Source organism: Cebidichthys violaceus, unplaced genomic scaffold, assembly GCF_023349555.1.
Source record: "Cebidichthys violaceus isolate CVI_PGR_0920_01 unplaced genomic scaffold, fCebVio1.0.p SCAF_11, whole genome shotgun sequence".
Taxonomy (NCBI): Eukaryota; Metazoa; Chordata; class Actinopteri; order Perciformes; family Stichaeidae; genus Cebidichthys; species Cebidichthys violaceus.
Window position 1 is genome coordinate 13238848 of NW_027176274.1, and position 23518 is coordinate 13262365.

The 23518-nt window shown below is 40.9% G+C and overlaps 1 protein-coding gene across 1 annotated transcript; it reads left to right on the top strand.

Annotated features, from left to right (window-relative positions):
• Window positions 1–1122: 1122 nt before the first annotated feature.
• On the top strand, window positions 1123–10866 carry sik1 (salt-inducible kinase 1). Its single transcript, XM_068704929.1, has 14 exons — window positions 1123–1334; window positions 1848–2044; window positions 2141–2257; window positions 5089–5152; window positions 5246–5407; window positions 5791–5915; window positions 6012–6135; window positions 6243–6463; window positions 6608–6757; window positions 6868–6978; window positions 7119–7344; window positions 7428–7682; window positions 7813–8002; window positions 8132–10866. Exons 2-14 carry the CDS (start codon window positions 1892–1894, stop codon window positions 8646–8648), a joined length of 2415 nt encoding a protein of 804 aa, XP_068561030.1. The 5' UTR covers window positions 1123–1334; window positions 1848–1891; the 3' UTR covers window positions 8649–10866.
• Window positions 10867–23518: the final 12652 nt, after the last annotated feature.

The following is a 23518-nucleotide window of genomic DNA, read 5'->3' on the forward strand; positions in this document are numbered from 1 at the left end:
GACAATCTGACTCAGATAACAACAGTTTATATAACTCTGTCTGCTTTGCAAACTCAGGAAATAAAACAACTGTAATTTGCATGTGAGACAGATATTCAAATGGAACCAAGTATAGATACATTTGGTTATGAAAAGAGATGAGGAGCAGGGTAGGCTGTGTGGTTTTGTTGTTGTGTGCATCAAAATATTGCGTGACCTTTCAGTTGAAACATTTTGCATACAGTTTGCATTCCTTTAACATTTCAGACTGTGGGAGGGCACGATCTGTCTATCTACTGACGTTGATGTTCGGTATTTACACTCACCCGCACACACTTTTATTCTATGTGACTGTATGTTCACCATCTGAATCATGTTATAATATTTTTTTAATTTGGTCTTTTCTGCCACACTGACTATCTGCACCATTGGCCAGATATTCCCACCAACTTTGTATTACTTTGTCACTGGATAGCCAGTGCATATTCTCAGATAGCTGTTTGGTAATTTAAAAACAGATTAAATAAAACATATGATTTAATCACATGAATAGGCTATGAATATGCAACACACATAGATTTTTTTTCACATATAATAGCAAAATAGAGCAGGATGAAATAGAATAGGCTAGAATTTAATAAAACAGATAACACATATGGCATATGATACAAGAATGAGAATGCTTGAGTACCTTCTAGTTTAGATTATTTTTCAGGTACAATTTAATAAAATAAAATGGTGTTTAAAACAGAAACAACCTAACAGAGCATCACCAGTTGCTTCCTGTTTCTGTTTCTGCTAGAGGCGCCCGAGCAGCCGGGGCTGTGAGGTGAGAGCGAGGCAGCACCGCGAGCGAGACAATAGCCCGGCAGAGGGAAACATCACGTGGTGACACATCTCTACAACTGACGTCACCGTCCCCATCTCCAAGCAACCCTTCCATCAGCACTCACGTCACCGTGCGCCCGAGCCGCGCGGTTGCCCAGCAACCTGTGCCTTGCGCTCGGGCCCGGCCTTGCCTTGCACCCAGCTCGAAGCTCTGACGCGGGTGTGACGTTAATAAGGTGGGTATCAATTTGTTATGGTGGCGGAGGGAGGGAGGAGGAGGAAGAGGAGGAGGAGGAGGAGTTCCCCCTGTGAGTGCCGAAGCCCTCTGCTCTGCATTCCGGCGGAGCGCACAGCCACACACCGGCCACAGCAAAGTCCCGGGCCCCAAAGACTTGTTCCGAAAGTTTCTCCGTGCGTGTTTTCTACATTTATTCAAACCTGTTGTTGCTTTGGTTGTGGAATGGTTTACGTCTCTTCTGAGAGCCGTCTGAACTCTGAGAGAAGGTGGTTTATGTCCGCTTATTAAGGTAAGACGAGACTCCTCTCTCCGTTAGACTCGCTTTACTACATTTCCTTTCAAGTAATTTTGTTATTTTCTTACACAATCAAAAGCTACTTTCGTATGTAGTCGTTTTAGTTTCATTTATTTAACTTTCTGTTTAATAGTAACACAAATTCCCTTTGTAAATGAATTACGGCTATAGGATTGACATTAGGGAAATATACTTTATTCATTTTCAAGCCGTACTAGGATTTGTAATACGTATTTATTTACTTAAAATCCTTTTGACCATATCAATGTGATGGAAAATGTGATAGTACCTCAATCATTCCAGGCCAGTAATACTTTCTCCCTCTGAACTCATTTGTTGTACAAGAAAGTTTTCAGCTGCTCCACCATTGATATATTAGCCTATAGGGCCACGCTTACTTTAGTTGATTTGGACAAAAAAAACCTGCCTAATGTAATTTAAAATGTATCTGTCAATATGCAGTAAAATACAAGGCAGTGACATACAGGTTTGTCTTTGTCTCTGCAGGTACTAGCCTTAAACTTTCCCAACGCTGCAACCGTTGGTGCACCATGGTGATCATGACAGAGAACAGCCGGGGAGCTCAGTCCAGCCCTGCCCAGGGAAGACCCCTGCAGGTCGGCTTCTATGAGATCATCCGCACCCTGGGGAAGGGAAACTTTGCAGTGGTGAAACTGGCCAAACATAAAGTCACCAAAACACAGGTCAGCAGCTGTCCTCCAAATTCTGTGACTGTTTATGCACATTTTTAAAGATGCATAATTCGAATTGTATTCAATTTACAAATTGTATTTCTTCAGGTGGCTATTAAGATCATTGACAAGACCAGACTGAACCCCTCCAACCTGGAGAAAATTTACAGAGAGGTGCAGATTATGAAGCTGCTAAACCACCCTCACATCATCAAACTCTACCAGGTGTGTTATCTGTCCGTTCTCTGCAGTGTCGTTTCATGCATGTGTTTGTGTGTGAGCAGAATGGTGTGTGTGTGTGTGCATGCAGTGAGTTGTTCAACCCGTATCGCATCGACGACTGTGAATCTCGGTTCTGTGGCGGCTCCAAGTGCACGGAGCCAGTCTGAACGCATGCAAGAATCTGAGTGTAAAATGCAATGGTGTGGGAAACTGCAAAAAAAAAAATCCCTTAGTAACACTGCTGTGGTGCAGAGCATTGTGCCTCGTTATTGTTGATATGTGGATGCAGCGGTGCCACATAAGGGGCATTTGTTATCTAATGGGTTTGAACCGGCTTGTTGTGAGCTGCTGACTCTTAGAGCACATTGAATCATAAGTACAGCACAACAGCATTAGTGCAATCCCTTTTGACCTCCCTCTGTGTGTGTGTGTGTGTGTGTGTGTGTGTGTGTGTGTGTGTGTGTGTGTGTGTGTGTGTGTGTGTGTGCGTGTGTGTGTGTGTGCGTGTGTGCGTGTCTGTGTGTAAGAGAGAGACACTGAGAATAATCATGGCTACCAGTCAGCGCTGGGAACAATCCAAGATGTTTTCAGTTATACAATGGTTGAGGTGATTGCAGATATGCTAGATTCAGAGAACAGTCTGGAGACTTCTGGTTAAAGATGTGTCCACGGGTCTGACCGTTAAGCCCAATTAGCATCTGTTAAAGCCAAGTGCAATGTGTCTGCACGTCACGTGAAAAGCCTCCCCACTGCTTTACTGCTAATCATATTGAAGACTTAGTGGGGAGAATCCGCTTTTTTTTCTCCTCAGTTGGCCTTGCGAGCATTGTGGCACGCGTATGGCAAGAAATACACAAACACACACCCACACAAACAAACGCACACAATGGCTTTTTGCTTTTCTTGTACTCTGGACTTTTTCTGCCATTGTGCTGTTTTGCTCCTTTTGAGGATTACTTCATCTCAGCTGTTCAATATTTACTGCAAAATCATGTCTTGACTACAACAATGAAAGCATGACATTATGATTATTTACCATCATGAAGGTGAGGCTATTTGTCAATCGACAGTAAATGTTAAGGAGGAGTAAATTTGTCAGACCTTCCCTTCTTCCAGCTTCACAGTTGTAAAGATTTGCTGCTTTTCTTTGCCTTACGTGATAGTTAACGAAATATCATTGGCTTCAGTAATTCAGACAACCCAAGCAATTTAAAGGCATCAACCTGGATAGGTTATTAATGCTTTAGGTAATTCAAATGGTTCAGCATTTCCAATCAAGAGTTAGAACAAACAGCTGTGGAAATTTAGTGGTAATAATAACAACAATAATGTTAAATAATATCAAACGTTTATTCCATTGAGTCAAATGTCAAATATATATATTCACAATATAATGTAGAAGATAAATTGAATAAGACTTATTGTCCTTGTCAAAGATAATATCACAGCTCTGAAGTCCGACATGGATGACCTCCGTCTGTATCCTGCATGTGATGCGCCCTGTTCCACTCTGTTTTTCGAGCCCTTGGGTTGTCGGAAGTGATGCTAGTCAGATGGTCGGCACTCGATGATGGTAGGAGGCAGTCTAAGACCTCTGGCCTGATAAATCAGCTGCTGTTTCCATTCTCTCACGGATCTCATGAGAGTGAAATGTTATTTTTCCTTCCTAGTCAAGGATCATTGAAGCCTCTTTGTCTCAGCCTCTCTTTGACCTTGCATCAATCATACACTCCGTCTCTCATCCTCTTAAACCCCACTCTCCAAAATTTTATGAAGATTTCAGATATGTTAGGCTGAATTGTGAGAAATGTGTACAATACTGCACAAGACATCTAAAATATTTGCATGCGATGGAAAGGTGCAACCATTAAACATGGAGTCTTGGGTTTAAATATTTCTCTCAGTTTAAACATCATTCAGCTTCAACAACCGTAAAGCTACTTTATGTAAAATACAATGGAAAATATGGATAGTAAGGGCTTAATCTTCCCTCTGGGTTGGGTTAAGGGTCCTTGACGTGCTATGCCTGTTCTTCAGAGCTGTGACGTCTGCTGCACCTCAAGGTGACAGAGCCCCAGAGAGCTGCCCTATCTCTCTGATAAAGACGGCTCCGCGCTTAGAGGGGCCTGTGTATTAAATCATCCTTCGCTTGGTTTTCTAAAGGGGCTGGTGGATGAAAAAAATGAAGCTCCAACATTCAGTGGAATTTAGAAATATTTCATTTAAGGTGGCCAACAGCATTTCAGACAGGGCTTTGTCATATGACAAAAATTCCTTTCAGCTCAACGGCTCCGTCCCCGAGGGCTCTCCTGGGAAATTAAAGCTTTCTATAAGTTCCAAGAAAAGGATTGGGAATTGCATCTTTCATAAGTGATTGCACTTATGGTGTTTTTGATACACTAGACAGCCCCTGTGAATATGTCTCTTTGTTTTCTAGAAGTAAAGAGATAAGGAGATAATCTGTTGCCAACTACAGTAAGCCTTAGGGAGAACATTTCCATCCATTGATAATCATTTGTCTGTGTCTGAATGCATTTATGTATTTCCCTTCTGGGTTTGTGGTATAAATGGGTTTTAAATCCACGCAGGAAGTTACTGACGGATGGCTTATGCAACGGGGCATTTCATGGAAAACCAGGGTGTTGGTGTTTTGTTTGTGTGGAACAAGATGGAGGGGAATGAGATGGGAATTTCTGTGGTTAGAAGTCTCATGCCAAGAGATGCCTGGAGCGGGCTGAGCTGGAGGACATAGAACAGGTTTTACTCTTCGTGATCACCAGCTGCCAATGACACAGTTGGTTTAAACTTTTTTTTCACTCTCTTGTTTCTCTTAGGTCATGGAGACCAAAGACATGCTGTACATTGTGACAGAGTATGCGAAGAATGGAGAAATGTTTGGTGAGTTCAGCTTTTTCAAATATATATTTTTTGCTTTTCAAATGAATGTAGGCTGAATCTCGACTTGAACTAAAATATCCCCTATCCCTCCAGACCACCTGACCTCAAATGGCCGCATGAGTGAAGATGAGGCACGGAAGAAGTTTTGGCAGATTCTTACAGCCGTGGACTACTGCCATCGACACCACATCGTTCACCGTGACCTAAAAACCGAGAACCTGTTGCTGGATGACAACATGAACATCAAACTGGCTGGTAGGTCTGCTCATAAGCCGTTATTGTTACAATGGTTAGTGGTTTGCCGGCAGTGGTTTGCTGTACAGTGCAAGACAAAGTGTTGATTTGTTTTTTTCAATGTCTTAAATCTGACACTGTCTCTTTAATCCTTCCTGCTGTTTTGCATTCTGTTAATTTTCACCTGAAGGAAGTATTAAATGATTGTTGTTGAAAGACTAGACTTTTTATAATATGTGAATGCTCAACATGATCTGATCTAAGAATGTCTTTGAGCATCATGAAGATAAATGACATAAGACAATGAAAAACATCGACTTCCAGCGCCCTGAGCTCTCATTGAACATAAAACAGACAAGTTTGAATAACTAAATTGATGTGTATCTCTTCCTGTGTACTTACAGACTTTGGATTTGGAAACTTCTACAATGCAGGGGAGCCTCTGTCTACATGGTGTGGCAGCCCGCCTTACGCTGCCCCTGAAGTGTTTGAAGGGAAAGAGTATGAGGGGCCACAGCTGGACATTTGGGTAGGCTGGTAGAAGGAAAATATACACCAAATGATTCAGTCCAGCATTAATTTTCTTCTTATGCTGATATTCTCCTTTTTGCTATTTTATTTACAGAGCCTGGGTGTGGTACTTTATGTTCTTGTCTGTGGCTCGCTTCCATTTGATGGACCCAGCCTTCCTGCACTCAGACAGAGAGTCACAGAGGGACGATTCAGAATCCCTTTCTTTATGTCTCAAGGTATAATGGCAACAAAATAAAAAAAATAAAAACACAGCTAATTACCAATTCTGTCTGAATTCAAAGTGCTCAGAATCCAAAACTCATTCTTCGATTTTGTCCTCCAGACTGTGAAAACCTGATCCGTAAGATGCTGGTGGTAGACCCGGCCAGGAGGATCAGCGTGGCCCAGATCAAGCAGCACCGCTGGATGCTGGCAGACCCAACAGCCGCCCACCAGACCCTTAGCCATTCCCTGACAGAGTACAACTCCAACCTAGGGGACTACAGTGAACCAGTGTTGGGCATCATGAACACACTGGGCATCAACCGCCAGAAGACTATTGAGGTGACTGAACGTGGTGTTTTATGACTTTGTGAACAGTTTCAGGAGACTTATGTCTCAAGAATAGTTTATACCTAACAGTTGCAAGACTGACCACATAGTTCATATAGGGGAAGAGCTAAAGGAAGTTATTTTTCTTTTTCTCAGTCTCTACAGAGCAGCAGCTATAATCACTTCTCCGCTATCTACTACCTGCTGCTGGAGAGAGTGAGAGAGCATCGCACCCAGCAGCTGAGCCGTCAGTGTGGGACGTGGAGCCAGAGACCCAGGAGCACCTCCGACTCCACCGGACCAGAGGTGAGCGCTTCAGCTGAGTGCACTGAGCTTAAAATTGTATCTAGTCCTGATGTAACCTGCAGCTTCACACTTGAGGACTAAAACACGGTGTGCTTCCTGCTTGCTTCTAGGTGATCATGGAGTCCACCGACAGCTTTAGAACCACAGCATTTTCAATTCCAGCCAAAAGCACTCCTCTAGTGTACCCGGAGATGGAGTATGACCAAAGTGGATTGTTCCAGGTAAATAATGATTAAACTTGACAGCATTCAGCAGCTCAGAGGTTAGGAGACTTCACCCTCTGCCCTTATCTACTGATAGACCACAGGCAAATACTGCACCTGTCAATGAGTGGCTAACAGTCCAACTCCTTCTGGTTCAGCGTGTGGTGTTTCCAGTGGAGGCCAGTCTGAACAGACTGCTCTGGAACCGCTCCATTTCACCCAACAGCCTGCTGGAGACGAGCATCAGCGAAGAGGTGCGACCCAGAGACCTGGAGGAGGAGGAGGCAACACAAACTCACGGGCCTCTGCTCCCTCCCACCACCACCTCCCGCAGACACACCCTGGCCGAGGTGTCGGCCAATTTCCACCAGTGCCACCCTCCATGTTAGTATGTTGTACAATAGCAATCATTCCACACTCTGTCACATGTATAGAGTATTAATGTCTTCCCTGTTCTGTTTCTGTAGGTATTGTGGTCAGTCCCTCAGATGGTGCCTCTTCTGACGGCTGTCTAAAGTCCTCATCCTGTCCAGCCCCCACTTTGCAGGCGACTAGGGGTGAGATGTCAACATTTTTGGCCTCTGGGACTGAGAGTGGAGCCCTGCTGCCTGCTGGAGCTCCCCTGACCCTCTCCTCCCACCTCCTACCCCAGGCCCAGGGCAGCCTGCCTGCTGCCAGCTTCCAGGAGGGCCGCAGAGCCTCTGACACCTCCCTCACACAAGGTACAGGAGCGTGATCATGAAAGAGTTGTTTATCCACTCTGATTCATCTGATTTTAGCTTTTTTTAAATAAGGTGTCACATTATCGGATCAAAGGATGATTGTGTAACACTTTGCCATGCCTTTCCACAGGCCTCAAAGCTTTCCGCCAGCAGCTGAGGAAAAACACACGCACTAAAGGGCTTCTGGGATTAAACAAGATTAAAGGTCTGACGAGGCAGGTATTTCCTCCGCTCTCTAGTAACCGTGGCAGCCGAGGGTCCCTGGGTCCAGCTCTCTGCGAGCACCGCAGCATGCTGGAGGAGGTGCTGCACCAGCAAAGGTGAGACACATGAAAATTATTACACAAAAGCATTCTGTTGTTGCGAATTTGTCTCATGGGGCCCGCAGTTTCGGACTTTGAAAAGCTTGATGGAAATAGAGAGTCTGATCTTCTGGGTCTGTTTTCCAGGATGCTACAGATCCAGCACCAACCCCAGCCTCAGGTCCAAGCGGTTCAGACAGGACCTTCACAGAATCCCCTGCTCTTTCTGGCCCAGCAGCAGTCACCCTCTCCTCCACCTACTACAGTGTTTGCTTCCCCCTCCATGTTTGACACGCCCACCCCTTCTACCCTGCCTTCTCAGCAAGCTTCGGTGGGTTTACAGCACGGCCCCTGGAAACAAACCCTCAAGACTTCCTCCTCCGGCTGTTCCTCATCCTCCTCATCCTGCTACGCTTCTTCTCTGTCCCCCGTGGCCTCCGCTGCTTACCTTCTCGAGGCTCGTCTGCACATCAGCCAGCAAACGCAACCTCGCCCCCACATCAGCCTCCAGCAGCAGTCCCAGTCTGCAACACACGGCACCTTACCCATCATCTATAAACCAGCAGTGTGGAGCATGGGCTCGGCCTCCAGCGCAGACCCTGAGGTGCAGGAGTTGGGTCTGGCTGCTCAGCAGCAGCTCAGTAGCTGTGTGATGGTGAAGTAAAGCATCGGCCATTGACACCAGCGATTGTTCTCTCTTTGGAAGAAAAAAAATCAAGATTATTGAGCAGAGAAGAAAAGAGAGCAGAAGTGTGGAGAAAGAACAAAAAGCAGTGACAAATGTACACTTTATTTAACAACATGCGGTACACATATGAGAATGTGTCCACACACGTGTGTATGTTGTGTACACTTTTGATATCATATAAGCTAAAGACTAAGCAATAACCAAACTGGACAAGGCGTTGAACCAGTATCAGACAGCCAGAGAAGCAATAATAGACTGAAAGACTCTCATCAGCTCCCTTGAATTAAATGACAGCTGACGCTAGCCAATACAATTATTTCTCACATGTTTTCATTCTGTTATTAAGTTAACTTTTTGAGTTTGTTGAATACAGGAAGGCTCCCTTTTCCTCATTATTTTTTAGACACTTCATTGTCATTTCGTTTTCTCGATGTTTTTCACTGGACTGGAAAAAAGACCAAATTTTTTTTTCTTCTTATTTTTCCCACTTTGTTCGCCTTTTTAAAGAGATATTTCTCTGTAGCAGTGCAATGAACATGCAGTATAGAGCCCTAAGCTTCACCGAAGGACTTTATTTGTATTGAAACTGTGATTTTGTTTTGTTTTGTTATTATAGCTACGCAAATGCTGCTTTTACCTCAAGTCGCAAAAAGACTGCTTCATCCTTATCAGCCAAAAATGAAGAAAGATGGTGTCTGGCTGATTGAGTAAAGCACAACAGGTACATCACCTTACATATGTGGATACAAAGACCGTATTCCCTTCGTTTGATAAGCACCTTCTTCTTAGATGCTTTCACTACCTCCGCAGGCAAGAATTTGGAAAGCTGTAAAAAAACAACAACTAACGAACAGTTGTCAATCCCAAAATGTCAGAGGAAAACAGTTTTCATATGGACTGAACAAAGACTGTGGGAACAGTGCAATATTTCACATTGAAATACAGAAGAAGGATGAGGCTCTGCATAGGATGTACATTTGCCTGAGGTTTTTTGTGTTATTACTTTTAATTTGTCTGTTTGCTGTGCTAGCTAGCTGACTAGAACAGGTACTAGTTATGTAACATAATAACATGATACTGTAAAATTGATAGAAAAACTCAAGGCATTTCAAAATGCTGTTTCTTCACACAGTTTGCTTGTAGTTCTTTAACCGAAAGGAAGAATATGGGTTTTACCAAAGAATGAACAGCACAAGAGATGGGTGATCTATCACAGATACACTACTGACTTTTCACTTTGAATGCTGTCTCAAAATGTAGCACGGTGGTTAGCGAGCATATATTTCACATGATCTCCTTAGCTTTATAGCTTTGAGAAAACTCCCGCGTCCATCATATGCTACACATATTGTTAATATTTCTAGCTTTCACTATCAGGACCATGGTGGTATTTCTTTTTTTGTACTTTTCTAGAAAAGAAGACGAAAAAAAGAAAACAAAAACATCAGAACACAGCAATACCATGTTGTGCTTGAAGTTGAACTTTCTTCAGTTGTCTATAAGTAGAAATGATGTGCAACAAGCTGGTTTATTTGTGAGCTCAATTAGTTCTCTTTTATCTCAACTTGTTGAAGAGCAGTGTTTTTTCCAAACCCAGTTCTGCGTTGGAAACATGCAGTGTTGATATTTTTTTATCCAACAATCTTTGGTTAATTGCACTCACTACCAACACTTGTGCCTTTGAACAAACTCACGATCAGAGGTCTACATCTCTGATCACTACGCAGAAGAAAGAGAGTCAAAATGCTCCGTTAATGAACCTTTTTGATAGCTACTCTGACCTCTCTTCTCTCAATCTGACCTTTCAACTTGCTGTGGAGACAGAAGCAAGAATTGCACTTTATTCAAATTTTTTCGTTTCTCAAGATGAAAAAACTTCACAAAACAATTGAAACACACTTGATGCAAATGTGTAAGATGACCCTTTTTGATAAACTATTTCTTTTTTTCTTCTTTTTCTGATTTGTTACTTGATTGCGTGAGCATGTGCATGTATGTGTGTAGGTGTGTGTGTGTCTGTGTCTGTGTGTAGGTGTGTGTGTGTGTGTGTGTGTGTGTGTGTGTGTGTGTGTGTGTGTGTGAGTGTGAGTGTGAGTGTGTGAAGGGAGGAAGGAAAGGAAAGGAAGAGAGAATGTTATTTCAAGAAAAGTTTATTTATGTGGCTATTTATTTAAATAAAGTTCACTTCCTAAACTGTCTGTCTGAATGTTTTCTGGTCATAAGTTGGATATATTTACTGACATGTTAACTGTAGATAACTTTACTCGACTTTAACAACTCTTTATAACTTTTCACATACATTTTCATCCATTTGTTTACAGTTGACAGGATTGTGAAGAATCATTACAACTGCAGAAATGCATTTAATATTTTTATATGCAGAAAACTGCAGAAACAAATTACGTTTTATATATATATATATATATATCTATATATATATATAGATATATATATATATAGATATATATATATATATATATGTGTTAAGAGTTTTAATCTTTGCATTTCTATCCTCAATATATTTTTTCTGATTTGCATTTTTACTCTCATACATATTAATTTCTCATCTTTTAACACAGCCTTTTGCATCTGCATTTGACTGCAAATATGAAATAAGCATGTGACAAATAAAACCTTTAAATCTAATGATCCATACGGTAAAAAATGTGAGTTCAGTCTGCAGCACGTCTATAATAGTGATGCTGTCTGTTACTGGTAATCATCAGTAACAATAAAGACTAGTAACAAATCTGGTGCAACCAAACTTCACGTATTCCCAAATACTGTTTTATTTACCATATAATCATTTGATAGCAGCTTGATTAAGAGTTGTACTATTTTGTCCAGATTTTATAATTAATCTATAAATAAAACTACGAATCATACTGAAGCAGAAAATATTGCTGGATATTGTACAAATGGGAGCAAAACCATTTTAATTATGCCTCATCCTCGTCCACTTACCGATGACGTGGCACACTGATGACACACTGGCACCCTATGAGAATGCTGTGATGCAGATTGATGATGCACTGGACCCCGATGACCCTTTGCTGGTCATAAAACTGAGAATGGACAGGTGTCTGACATTCGACAGGAAGGGCCATGACGGAGTCAAGCAAAACAAGAAGCCAAACCATCCGTGAGCCAAGTGAACTCTGCTGCTCTCCTCTTTGCTGCTGGCCTGTTATCTCAGGAAGAAGAAAAGAAACTCCATCTAAATTCCTGCAGGAGAACTTCATGTTCCAAACTTACATGTGTTGATTTGCAGATTTACACTGTGAGGGGCCACTTCACTTACACATACCCGCTCATGCACATTTAACATATGGCTTGACATTTGGCACATGACCCTCGGGCAGCTGCTCCTGAGGATTGGGCGCTAAAAGAACACCGCGCATTTGCATGCAGTCACCGCAAACACATCAGTCATTAGCCACTGCCTGCTGCGGACATGACCTTGTATTAACTGACAAGCATTCTGTAACACGCTCTCAACAACACTGTGTGACCATCTGGTTCATAGATGTACGCACGTGTGTTGTTGTTGTTGCATAATTCATGTATGAAATTCAGCTCGGAGTGTTGACATTAAACAGAAAACACAGTCATATTTTTGTTCTTTTCAATAACTGGAAGCCACTGCAGGTGCAGAATGGTTTCTTTATTTCTTTACTGTTATTTGTCTATTTCAACGTTATTTGTTTATTTCCAAAATTCAAACGGCCAGTTTCCATCAACCTCAACAGGAAGCAATGGCAAACTGCTAGGAAACATTGCAGGTTGTTGAGCTGGACTCGGAAGTTGGCTGGACCGATATATCAGCTGATAATAGCATATCGCAGATAAGTCACTTTAGGTTAACAGTGAATACTGTACATGGGCCAATAAGTGACAACAAATGCTAAATGTATGAGGTAACTTGTTAGGTAACTACATAAATGGTCACAATTTTATTTTAGGCCAATATATTGACATATTTTAACAACGGTATCTGCTAGGTATGATAGGTACTTTTTATTTCCACTCACACTAAAACTCCAGGAAGTTTTTTTTCCACACCCATGTTGTATGTAAACTCATGTTAGTAACACTGTTAGGTATAACAGGAGCTGAGCTCTTATATTGGCTTCGGTTAAAACTATGGCAGCAGCTTTGTGAATGCCTTTATATTGTTTTACTGACTTTTCAGAAGTAAATAACTTTTTTCTTCCTTGAACCGATAATTGATGCAATAAGTAAGTGATATTGGGACATACCAACAGTAAAACACATTTTAGCAATACATGTCGGAGCTGCAGGTTTTAGGTAATCAAACATTTTTTAGAAGTAATCACTAAACACAGTCGTGTGTATAAACATACACTGACACCTGATGTACTGACTTTTTCACACTTGTGTCTCGATATGAAAAAGACATCTTTAAAAACTGTTCACATATAGTTTAATTTTTTTTAATGCATTTTATTTTCACACAAAAAAAGCTTGTCACTGTAGTTTTTAGCAAAAGATCATATTAAGGAGTACACAGTGCATCTTTATAGGTGTCATTTTTACCTGTGCTACCACATTTGGTGTACTAATTAGAGCTGCCCCCTCTTAATAGATTACTTTAATTGGTCAAAGACAACAAAGATTTATTTGGTCGATTTGTTGTGCTTTTTCATGTTGAATGACAGAAAGAAAGTTATGAACACTTCTCTAGAAAACACAAACTTTCAAGTGGTGCTTTTGTGTATTTTTTTTGTGGAGAAACTCCGTTTTCCCTTTATTAGTGAGTATTTATAGCCACAGGGCAGTGTATCTGGGATTATATAAAAACACACTACAGTCTTTATTGTAATGAAGGAATATGGTCTCAGTGTGCAGCTCATTGATTTTAAAGTACTTCAGGCTTTGGATACACAGACAATATTTGTTATAGAATCAATTCATAGTTGTTTTTTCATGGGATTGGTTGACGATAACAAACCAAAAAATACCGGCTCTACAGTACTTTTGTAATTGAGCTTCCACCACTTAGTAAGAGAAACGTTCCCAACCAGAACTCAGAGTAAAGCAAAGGCATTTGGGGATTTCAACAGGACTACGACGCTTGTAAGTGTGACTTGGATGGACCTATCCTATCTCAGCCTCTGCTCCCTCCCACACACATACACACACAAACAAACACAGGAAGTCAAAAGAATCCAAGGTTCCACACACAGAGACAGCTCGCCATAAAAAGAGTGTTTTAAAGAAGTAACTTGGTTATCAAAAGTGAATATATGTGTGTGGACAAAAGCAGAGGAGACAGAAGATCAGAATTTTCTTTTGTTTTTAAAGCAGATGGGTAGAAAAGTGTAATTGTGGAAATGTAAAAAGAATTTCCCTCCTCAGTGATCAGCTACAGATAAGAGAGGAAGTTAACTGATGACAAAAGGGAAATTCAGACTCACAAGGTCAATTATGTCGTACCAGCCACGAGATCTGTTGCATAAAAAACTGTGTTGTGGCACAGATACTGTACACATAAACCCATTGGCCTGATGTACACCATAATAAAAACACACAAGAAATATTCTCCGGAAGCCCCTGTAGTGGGCTTTTTGGATCTCTCTCCTCGCTGTAAGAATAGCACCCTCCTAATTGTGTGTACGTGAGTGAGAAACTGTACACATGCGTCACTGCCAATAATCAAGCTCTCTGGCAGGATGACGCGTATGAACACAAGAGGATTTCTGGACCTCAAGGAGGTTCAGAGCAAAATAAACAACGATCGGAAGTGCTCGACACGACTCTTCTAAGAGATTCCTGCTACATCAGTCAGTTCACTGTTCCATCTGGTAACAGCAGCAGCTACAGGAACCTTTTAGTTTTTCATTTCAAAATAACATTACAGAAGTTAGTTTTAGTTTTAGCAACTTAGTATCAACAGCAGTGGACATAAAAGACAAAGAGCACCGTCTTCATCCACCGTCAACCTGTGAGGAAAAGGCATCAGAGACCACTCTGATTTATTTCCATACTAACAATCTTTCAAATGACGATGTGAAAACAATGTGATAAATTCTAACCTGCCGCTCATATAGTGATGAACCTACAGCGATACGGAGCTTTATAGTGAGTTTCAGCACATTGCTTAGCTGACTGTTTTGGTTCACTCTCACTGCTCTCATTGTGTAATTTCAGTGAAAAAAACTCTAAAACCCACAGAATATTACCCGACTAGCACCAAACAGCAGACAGAAACAATTAGCGACTCGCTGGGTAGCATAGCGGAGCACATAGCAGTTAAAGAGTAGATATTTCCCTCAGCAGTTGGTGGGGACCAAACACAGAGGTAAAAGTAAGTGAATATTGGACTTGGACTTGAAATTCATCAGGTGGCCACAAACACAATGATAATGTTACTCTGTAACTAGCTGTGTAAATAAGATGTTTGGTAACAAGTTCACTATATTTCCCCACTGCGGGACTAATAAAGGATTATCTTATCTTATCTTATCTTAAGTTAAATAGTGAAGGTATTTAATGGTGTGTTCACAGCTTGTTTCTGCTGCCATCAAAATATGAACAGGTTTAAAGATACCTTTTAGTGATTTTCATCAAGTACAAAATATGTTATATTTACCAGCCGTTTTAGCTCCTTCACTGGTAAATATCTCACTTTAACTTAGATTCTCTTCACCAAATCGAGGATATTCGAATAGAGAGCCCAAAGACAAATCTGTGATGGCCTGTACACGGGCGCCTGCCTCTGTTTTAAAATGTGGGAGCAAACTTGGAATATAATTGTTGTGGTGTCTTTCTTGGCTCCTCCGCGTCCGTGTCCGCCCCTGAATGCTGTCCTATCAGCGAGCTAACGTTAGGTGGCCTGGCTGGCAAAGTTAACTAACAATGACTCGCAAATCAGTTCGGCATTTCAGCGACAATGCTACTTTTAGCTAATTTGAAGTTTGGCTTGAGTCAGTGGGGCAAGCAGATTCAACACACGCTAGCCTATCTTTTCCTATGTTCTATATTCAGGCCATGATGGCAGTAAAGCTAATTGAGTTCATGTTTCTTACCTTTGTAAACAGTCAGACTCCTCTGCGGATTGACAGATTGTTGTTGACAACCAAAGCATGCTGCGACAAGCGATCAGCGACAGGGTGGACTGAACCAACTCAAAGGATGATCCTAGATGTGTGATTATATTTATTACTTTTTTTGTCAGTTGCTGAAATAAGTAAAATGATCATTGATATGGGTTTCACCTGCTCTAATGCTCAGGCACCTACGACTGTAATAAAACTGACTTGCCTCGAGCTCATGGGGCAACTGGAGGAAGCGACTAACAAAGACAAGGAAAGAGCTCTCCTGAAAGCGTCGACATGCTGTTAATCACATGGCATTACACAGATATGGAAGTTTGGTAGATTAACCTGTCATGTGTTGAAAAACATCACAACTCATACTATAAACTCAAGCATTAGGGAATTAGTTTTTTTCACTTCATCACTTTGTCAGGTGAGGGCAACTTTCTGGGGATATTTTCCACTTGGGAAATTTTGAGTTCACTTGATGATGAACACACAAGTAGTTTTTGTTTCTGTGAAGCTTGAGTGTTACATCTTTATCCTTTATCCTTTATTGGTGGTGCTTGAGAAGTAAACTGTAATAGAAAATGTCAATTGCTCAAAATGTCTACAACAGGGACTTGAAACGTACTTCATATTCTATTTGACTGTTAATGTTCTCACCATTAAGTTTAGAAGCTAAATTGTTTCAGGTGAGACCATGTAACTAATTGGCTTCGTTCTCATGCTCCATTCATAGCAGTAATCTTCCCACTCACACTGCATATTTGGTTAATGAGTTGCCATTGTTCCTGCACCACCCAGGACTTTTGATTTGGAGGCTCATACATCAGCACAACACTGGTGTGGCACTCCAGTAGAGAGAGATTAAAGGGAAGCGCACAACAGACACACACACACACACACACACACACACACACACAAACACAGGGTGTCAGCTGTGAGAGCAATGACGCACTTTGGGCTCTGTTAATATTGTGCAGCTGGCTTTGGCCTCTGTGTGAGCATTCCATTATAGGCATTACATTCCATTACTCTCCCATGCTCAGTTCACTCAGTGATGTGTGAGTGTGTGTGTGTGTGTGTGTGTGTGTGTGTGTGTGTGTGTGTGTGTGTGTGTGTGCTGAATTACACTCTCAACCTCTGTCTCCAACAAATGCAACGGCCAAACCAACAATGCATCAAACAAGTATTGTCTGCAGTCAGTGCATTTAATTCTTTTTTTCAGAAGCAAGCAGGGGAACAAGGCTTGCAATTGTCTTTTTGTCAACAAATCCCATAATAAGACAAACAATTTCAGTTGACACAGCAGCTGTTCTAGCGGTTGCTCGGTAGAATTTGGTGGAAAGGTGTATAAGATTATTCATTTCCCTTCTAAATTATATTTTCAGTAAGTTTATGTAATTTTTTAATAAAATTCCTTTTCAGATTTTCACGAGGATCCCTTGAATTGTGACCAAAATGTTGTACTGGGCGGGATGCCCAGATAGATTTTAAACAAATTACTGCAAGTTAGAACAATGCCCATAAAGTTTTAGTAGTCTCATCTGAAAACACACACTGTAATGCACACATATATCCTCTTTTTCTTTTTATCTTGTATCTTATACACATTTCCCCCAAACACTAGCGAGCAACCATTACTGCAGCTTCTGGACCGACTGGAAATGATGGGATGGATAGATACCTCACTACATACAACTTTTCAAGGGAAATGTTTGCAAAATGTTTTAATATTGCCAGCCTTATCCTTCAATCCATGTGCTCTCTTCTCAAAAAGTAAAAATGGAGCGAGATTGGCTGCTGTAGAGCGAAAGTAGAGTTGCATCTGTGTATAATGTGCACTGCATTTGTTTTTACTTTCTTTGCTGTTCAGTGAAACCCTCTTTGTTTTCTTATCTTACATAGTGTTTCATTTCTCTCTGCACAGACTTTGAACAACATGTGTGAGAGAATAAGAGGAACAACGATCAGAGAGAGGAGTCACAGTGACTCGTTGCACCACGTGGTTGTGTCATGACACAGGAGTGTCAGAAGTTGTGGCTCTGTGGAAACTTGAAGGACTTGAAGTCAGATGGTGGGTGCGTCACCGAGCCTGACTCCGAGGCCACCAGCTCCTCTTACATTTGGCTTGTGACACCAGAGACAGTGCTACTGCTTTGTTGCAGGTGAGTATCGTGGGCATCATGGGTATCACCATCGCTGGGTATCACCCGCTGCCCCTGGCAACTTCCTCACAAAGATAACATTTAGTTATTGGGCCTTTTTAAGAAGAAACCCTCTGATACCACTGCTGCCACTGACAAGGATTAACTGAATGTCTTTATGACCTCTTTTACTCTTGTTTTGCATTTAAACCTTGCCCTTATATTTCTTAAAAATGTTTTTTTTTGTTTTACTCGATGCTGTCAGTCGGTTGGTTGGTCCACCTCAGGGGTCGAGGCCAAAAGATTAAAAAAAAAACTCAACAACTATACATTGAATAGATTGCCACCATGAGGTAGACATTTGTGAGTTTAAGAGAAATGTCTGAACAACTGTTGGATAAATTGCCATGAAATTTTGTTCAAACATTCATGTAGCACCATCATCATCATTAAAATTCTAATTGTCTAATTCTAGCCAACACATTAAACTAAATGGTAAACTTTACCTGAAAAGACCTGTAAAAATGTAAGTATTAATATTTCAGCTATTATAAGACATAATAGTCTATTAAATTACAATAGCATGTCCTATGTCCGCTTTTTTAGTCTGTTCATCTTTCCTCTGCAATTTTGCAACAGGACAGAATTTTGGAACAACGACCACAAAACAAACTAAAATACAATTAAATAAAAACAATGGAAAATTCTAAACTTAAAATGGGGATTGAAACTTGTTTGCTTAGCATTTAACTTTAAGTCATTCAAATTGCAAAAAAAAAGCAACGACATCACACATTTGCTTCATGAGTAGAGCCTGACTGGTGCTGGCTTTTTTTAAGGCCTTGCTAATATCAATATCTGTGTTCAAAGGTCTGAAGATGAAATTATTATTTTTTAATAAAATTTATTTTCCAGATTTTCACGAGGATCCCTTGAATTCTGACCAAGATTTTGTACTGGGCGGGATGCCCAGATAGATTTTAAACAAATTCATGTAAGTTAGAACGCTGCACATTAAGTTTTAGCAGTCTCATCTGAAAACACACACTGAAATGCACACATATATCCTTGTCCTTGTCGTGCAGCTGACTCGTGTTGTACTGTTGCATTCTAGCACTTAACATTAATAACACAACAATCTGTATTTCTATTTTTCCTGCAGGTTATAGGTCAAAACTTCTTTCTGCTTTGTCTGGATGCGGCTTGTTTGTTTATCTGTGTCACCTTTCTGTCTGTCACCTCCCCGGCCTGCAGGGGATACGTGAAGTCATCAGCCTGCACTGACGTCAGCTACTCCAGCTCCACAATACAGCCAACAGTCTGCAAGACGTTTACAAGTCCGTCTTTCATTCCTCAGAACAGTTGGTTATACAACATGCAGAGAGCTTGTGTGCATATGTGACAGAGAGAGTGTGTGTGTGTGTGTGTGTGTGTGTGTGTGTGTGTGTGTGTGTGTGTGTGTGTGGAGCTTGTCTAAGTGGGTCATGTGTGTTTGCACAACTGCACAGAGGGCAGAGAAATGGGTTGAGTATGAGGTCAGGGGTTGGCCTCAGCAGCACACATTGTTTGAGACAAGAAGCAATATTTTGATCTGGTCTTGCAGTCATGAGGTTCTGTCGAATTTGTCACGGTAATTAACAGTCAAAGAGATTTGCGCCTCTTGGTCTTTGTTTTCTTTCCCCATTTGTCCACTGCTGTTATTTTCTGTGTCACATACCCAGATCCTCCGTCACTTTGTAAATCCTCTGCTCGACTGTGTCTCTGTTCATTCACGAGACTTGACCCACATATCAAAGCTGCTCGGTTAAATCACGTATTTCCCCTCTCTGTTGTACAAAGTTATTGCATAACCTCAAGTCAAATGACAGGAACAAGCACATCGTTCAAAGGAAGTGAGCGCAGATCCTGTTGACGTTGTGATCTTATGTTCATTTTTGTCGTTTTACTGAGGGGAAAAAATTACAAGTTAGTTTACTACTCACTGGATAAAATGACTGTCCTAACAAAATATAAAAGGAAGTTGAGGAGTTCGTCAGGGAGTTGATGCAGTATTTCCTCCAAAGTTTCGCTCCAGCCCGGTCTGTTAAATTGCCTACAGTAATAAAGTAGGGCTGGCAGCAGCTCTCAAGAGGCATTGAGTGGGAAAACCCTTTCACTCAGTGACAGTCTGGAGGCATTGACGTAAGAGATGAATAAAACAGATGGGAGGACAGGGGCTCCCAGAATGGAAAGGCTCCTGAGTCTGCATCTCTCCCATCATCTAGCACAAACACATCAACAAACACCTTCGTACCTTCACTAAATCATTCACAATCAAAGAGGTATTCAGATCTTTTACTAAGTAAAAACGCTAACACCACACTTTAACCAAAATATAAATCTTACATTCAAACCCATACTTTATTACATATACATCTATTTTTTCCACTACCTTTAGTCAGTATGTGCTGTAATAAAAAAATGTCTTATTATACTGTGTAAATGCTTAAGTGCTTGTACTTTTGCTCTGAACTCAGTACACCATCATCCTTTGTGTTAACATATGTGCTTAAATGTATCTTGCTGTTTGTGTAATGGAAACTTGATATTCTTATAAGTAGAACTGTTTTATATACTTGTTGTGATCCATGCAGTCTATCATATGCTTGCATCATTAGACTTGTGATCCATGCAGCAGCTGACTGCCTGCACCCATATCCTCTTCTTCACTGTGTTGGATAACAAGTGTTGTATATTCACATGTCCTATGCCATAAGGATAAAACATATACAGTATGTCTGTGTGTCTGTTGTTACACAGATAAAGCACCTCTTGTACTTTACTACCATGGCCTGCACGGCCTGAAACAGGATGTTCCAGTACACAGGCCCCCACCCTTGATCACTCTTGTATATAACTCTGTGTGATTTTGACTTCTGTAGTGCACACGTCTACAGAGTCTCAGTGACTCTGTGTACCTGTGCCTCTTCTCTGGCCAGAGAATAAATACTTTTAAAAGACAAATTCAGTTTGACAATATTCTTCATTTCAGCTTAAAAAGACTCAACAGCGGGTACAATCATGTTTCCACCACAGTGCACACAGGTAATTCAGATTCTCACTCTAAAGATATGTTAAATATTATAAGAAACATTTACCTAAAATATGACAAGTAAAAGCACTCATTGTCCAGTAAAATGGACAATGAGTTTCAGAATTTTGCTATAATGTACACTGTTTTTAGATTATTATTATTACTGCTGCATTATTATGTACGCTGCATTTTACTGCTGTAGATGCTGATGTTGTGCTAATTTTAATGTTGGGTAGTTTAATCTACAGCAATGCATCATATTCCATAAGATCATCATATGTTTGTGGTGTAGATCCATTTTCCAGCTCATCCTACTGGGTTTTTGAATAGTTTATTTAACTTAAGAAGTAGGATTTTCTGAATCCATAAAGGAACACTTCATCCCTTAGTGTGTCACAATCATTCTAATTGAAAATCACCAAAATTGAACATTTTCACTGGAGAAAATGTCATCTTAAAAGTAACTAAAATAGAAAAAAGTCCAATATTTGCCTCTGAGATGTAGTGGAGTAGCAAAAAATAAAGCATAACGTAACATAAAATGGAAATACTCATGTAAAGTACCTCAAATTTGTACTTCAAATCAACACCACAAAACCTGCCACCTAGCTGCTATATACTGATAGAAGATGTGTTTAATAGCAGCTGTGTGAGAGGCAACACATGCTGCAGACTGATCTCACTCTCACACTATACACTTATAGGCTTCTGTGTGCTCATGTGACACGTCTATGAAAACAGAGACCGTTACGGTTACATAAAGCTGTGGTATGCAAGGTCACTGATAGCAGAGACGCTGCTCATACTGAGTTCATAATGTGGCACAGAATAAGATTTAGGAGCCAATGGAGCCAATGCTGCAGACAACATTGGAACAATAAAGAGACAAGTAAGCTGTTGGCTTCAAAACTTAATGGGGTTTCTCTTAGAGGGTTTCTCTCCTTGGTTTTTTTGTATCTATTACTGCAGAGGGTGATAAAATAAAATATCTTGTAATTTTCACTAAGAAAAAACTAGGAATATTTTCATTCCAACAACCAATAAACTACCAATATGTGCAAGTGCTGAGATTGGGAGTATTTTGGTTGCCTCTCAAAGGCTTTCAACATGTCAACAGCGAGCCAGCGGTTCATAGCTAACGGTGCTAACAGTGCAAACTACGGCGAAAGTGCTGACAGAGCTAATAGTGTTTATGTGAGGGAGAACCAGATGGTGGGTGCTACGCTTACACAACGACGCTGTTGGTTAGGCCAACATTATCAGATGTAACCGCCGTATGAGAGCAGTGCAGAGTAGCGGCACTAACATGCACTAAAAGCACACAAGGCCGGCCCGCCTATGTCAACAAAGCGAGGAGAAGCTTGGACAACAACACACACAGACGGGGGCGACTTCATTCTCAGCTCAAGTGGACATTACTCCACTATATCTTTATATAAATAATAATCATTTGCTGCTATATTAATGTTGATAATGTTAAATACAGCTCCTTTAGGACTATATGTTGTTTATTAATGCTATCAAATTAGTCTTATTGTTTTATGCTAAATAAATTACAAGGTGCTTTAATTTTGCATAGCAATTGAGACATATGAACCCATTTGGCTGAAGAATAAACTTCAAGAACACATTTCAAAAGACTAATGAAAAAACAAAACAATTATTGAAGGCTAGCTAAATTACATTTAAACAAATTTGGCAGGAGCTTATCCATACTGACTTACATTTTGTACTTTTTCTCCCAGTAAGTAGAACTCATGGATAATAATTATAATAATTGTGAGTGGTGTTTGTGGTGTATATCATAATGTATTTTGTTCAAGCAGCTCACAGTCAAATGATATTGCATCAAAATCCTATAAACTTTGTACAAATCATCAGTGATGTTTTAGACAGCAAACATCAGTAGTTTGTATAATATGGCGACTGAGGAAAGACCTTTAAAATTATGATTTCATTAAAAATACAGACTAAGGTGCTTATTGTGAGAATATCATGTAACGAGTCATTCAAAAACAATGAGGGCCCCGAGATAATCTGTTAATGGATGTCTGATTTAAAAACATTTAATTCTAAAGTCACTGTGACCCTCAGATGAAGTGCTCCTCTGTGTTACCAGGCAGGCGGCCCCTTTCATGTCATAAAGTATTGAAAAGCTGCAGCAGCTACACGGCCTGAACTCCGGGTTTTGTAACAGAAAAGCCCAACTGTCCCCTGAGAGGCACCTCCACACAGCCTGGAGAGCAGCGTCTGTCTGGGCGAGCTGACATGGCACCACAGTCTGACTCACAGCAGCTCTACGCTCCATCTAATGCACCACCTCTGCCCTTCACTGCAAATCAGCCTCAAACTCTTCGGCAAGGCAAGACTGGGTTTGTGTATGTGTGAGTCTGTGAGCCAGTGATTATGTGCACTCCTCACACTGTTTGATAATTAGCACAAAGAAAGTGCCCGTAAATGTATCCACACGTCATTTTCACATTTCCATACTCCCCTCTCTTTTCTGGCAGCCAGTCTCTGTGTGTGTGTGTGTGTGTGTGTGTGTGTGTGTGTGTGTGTGTGCAT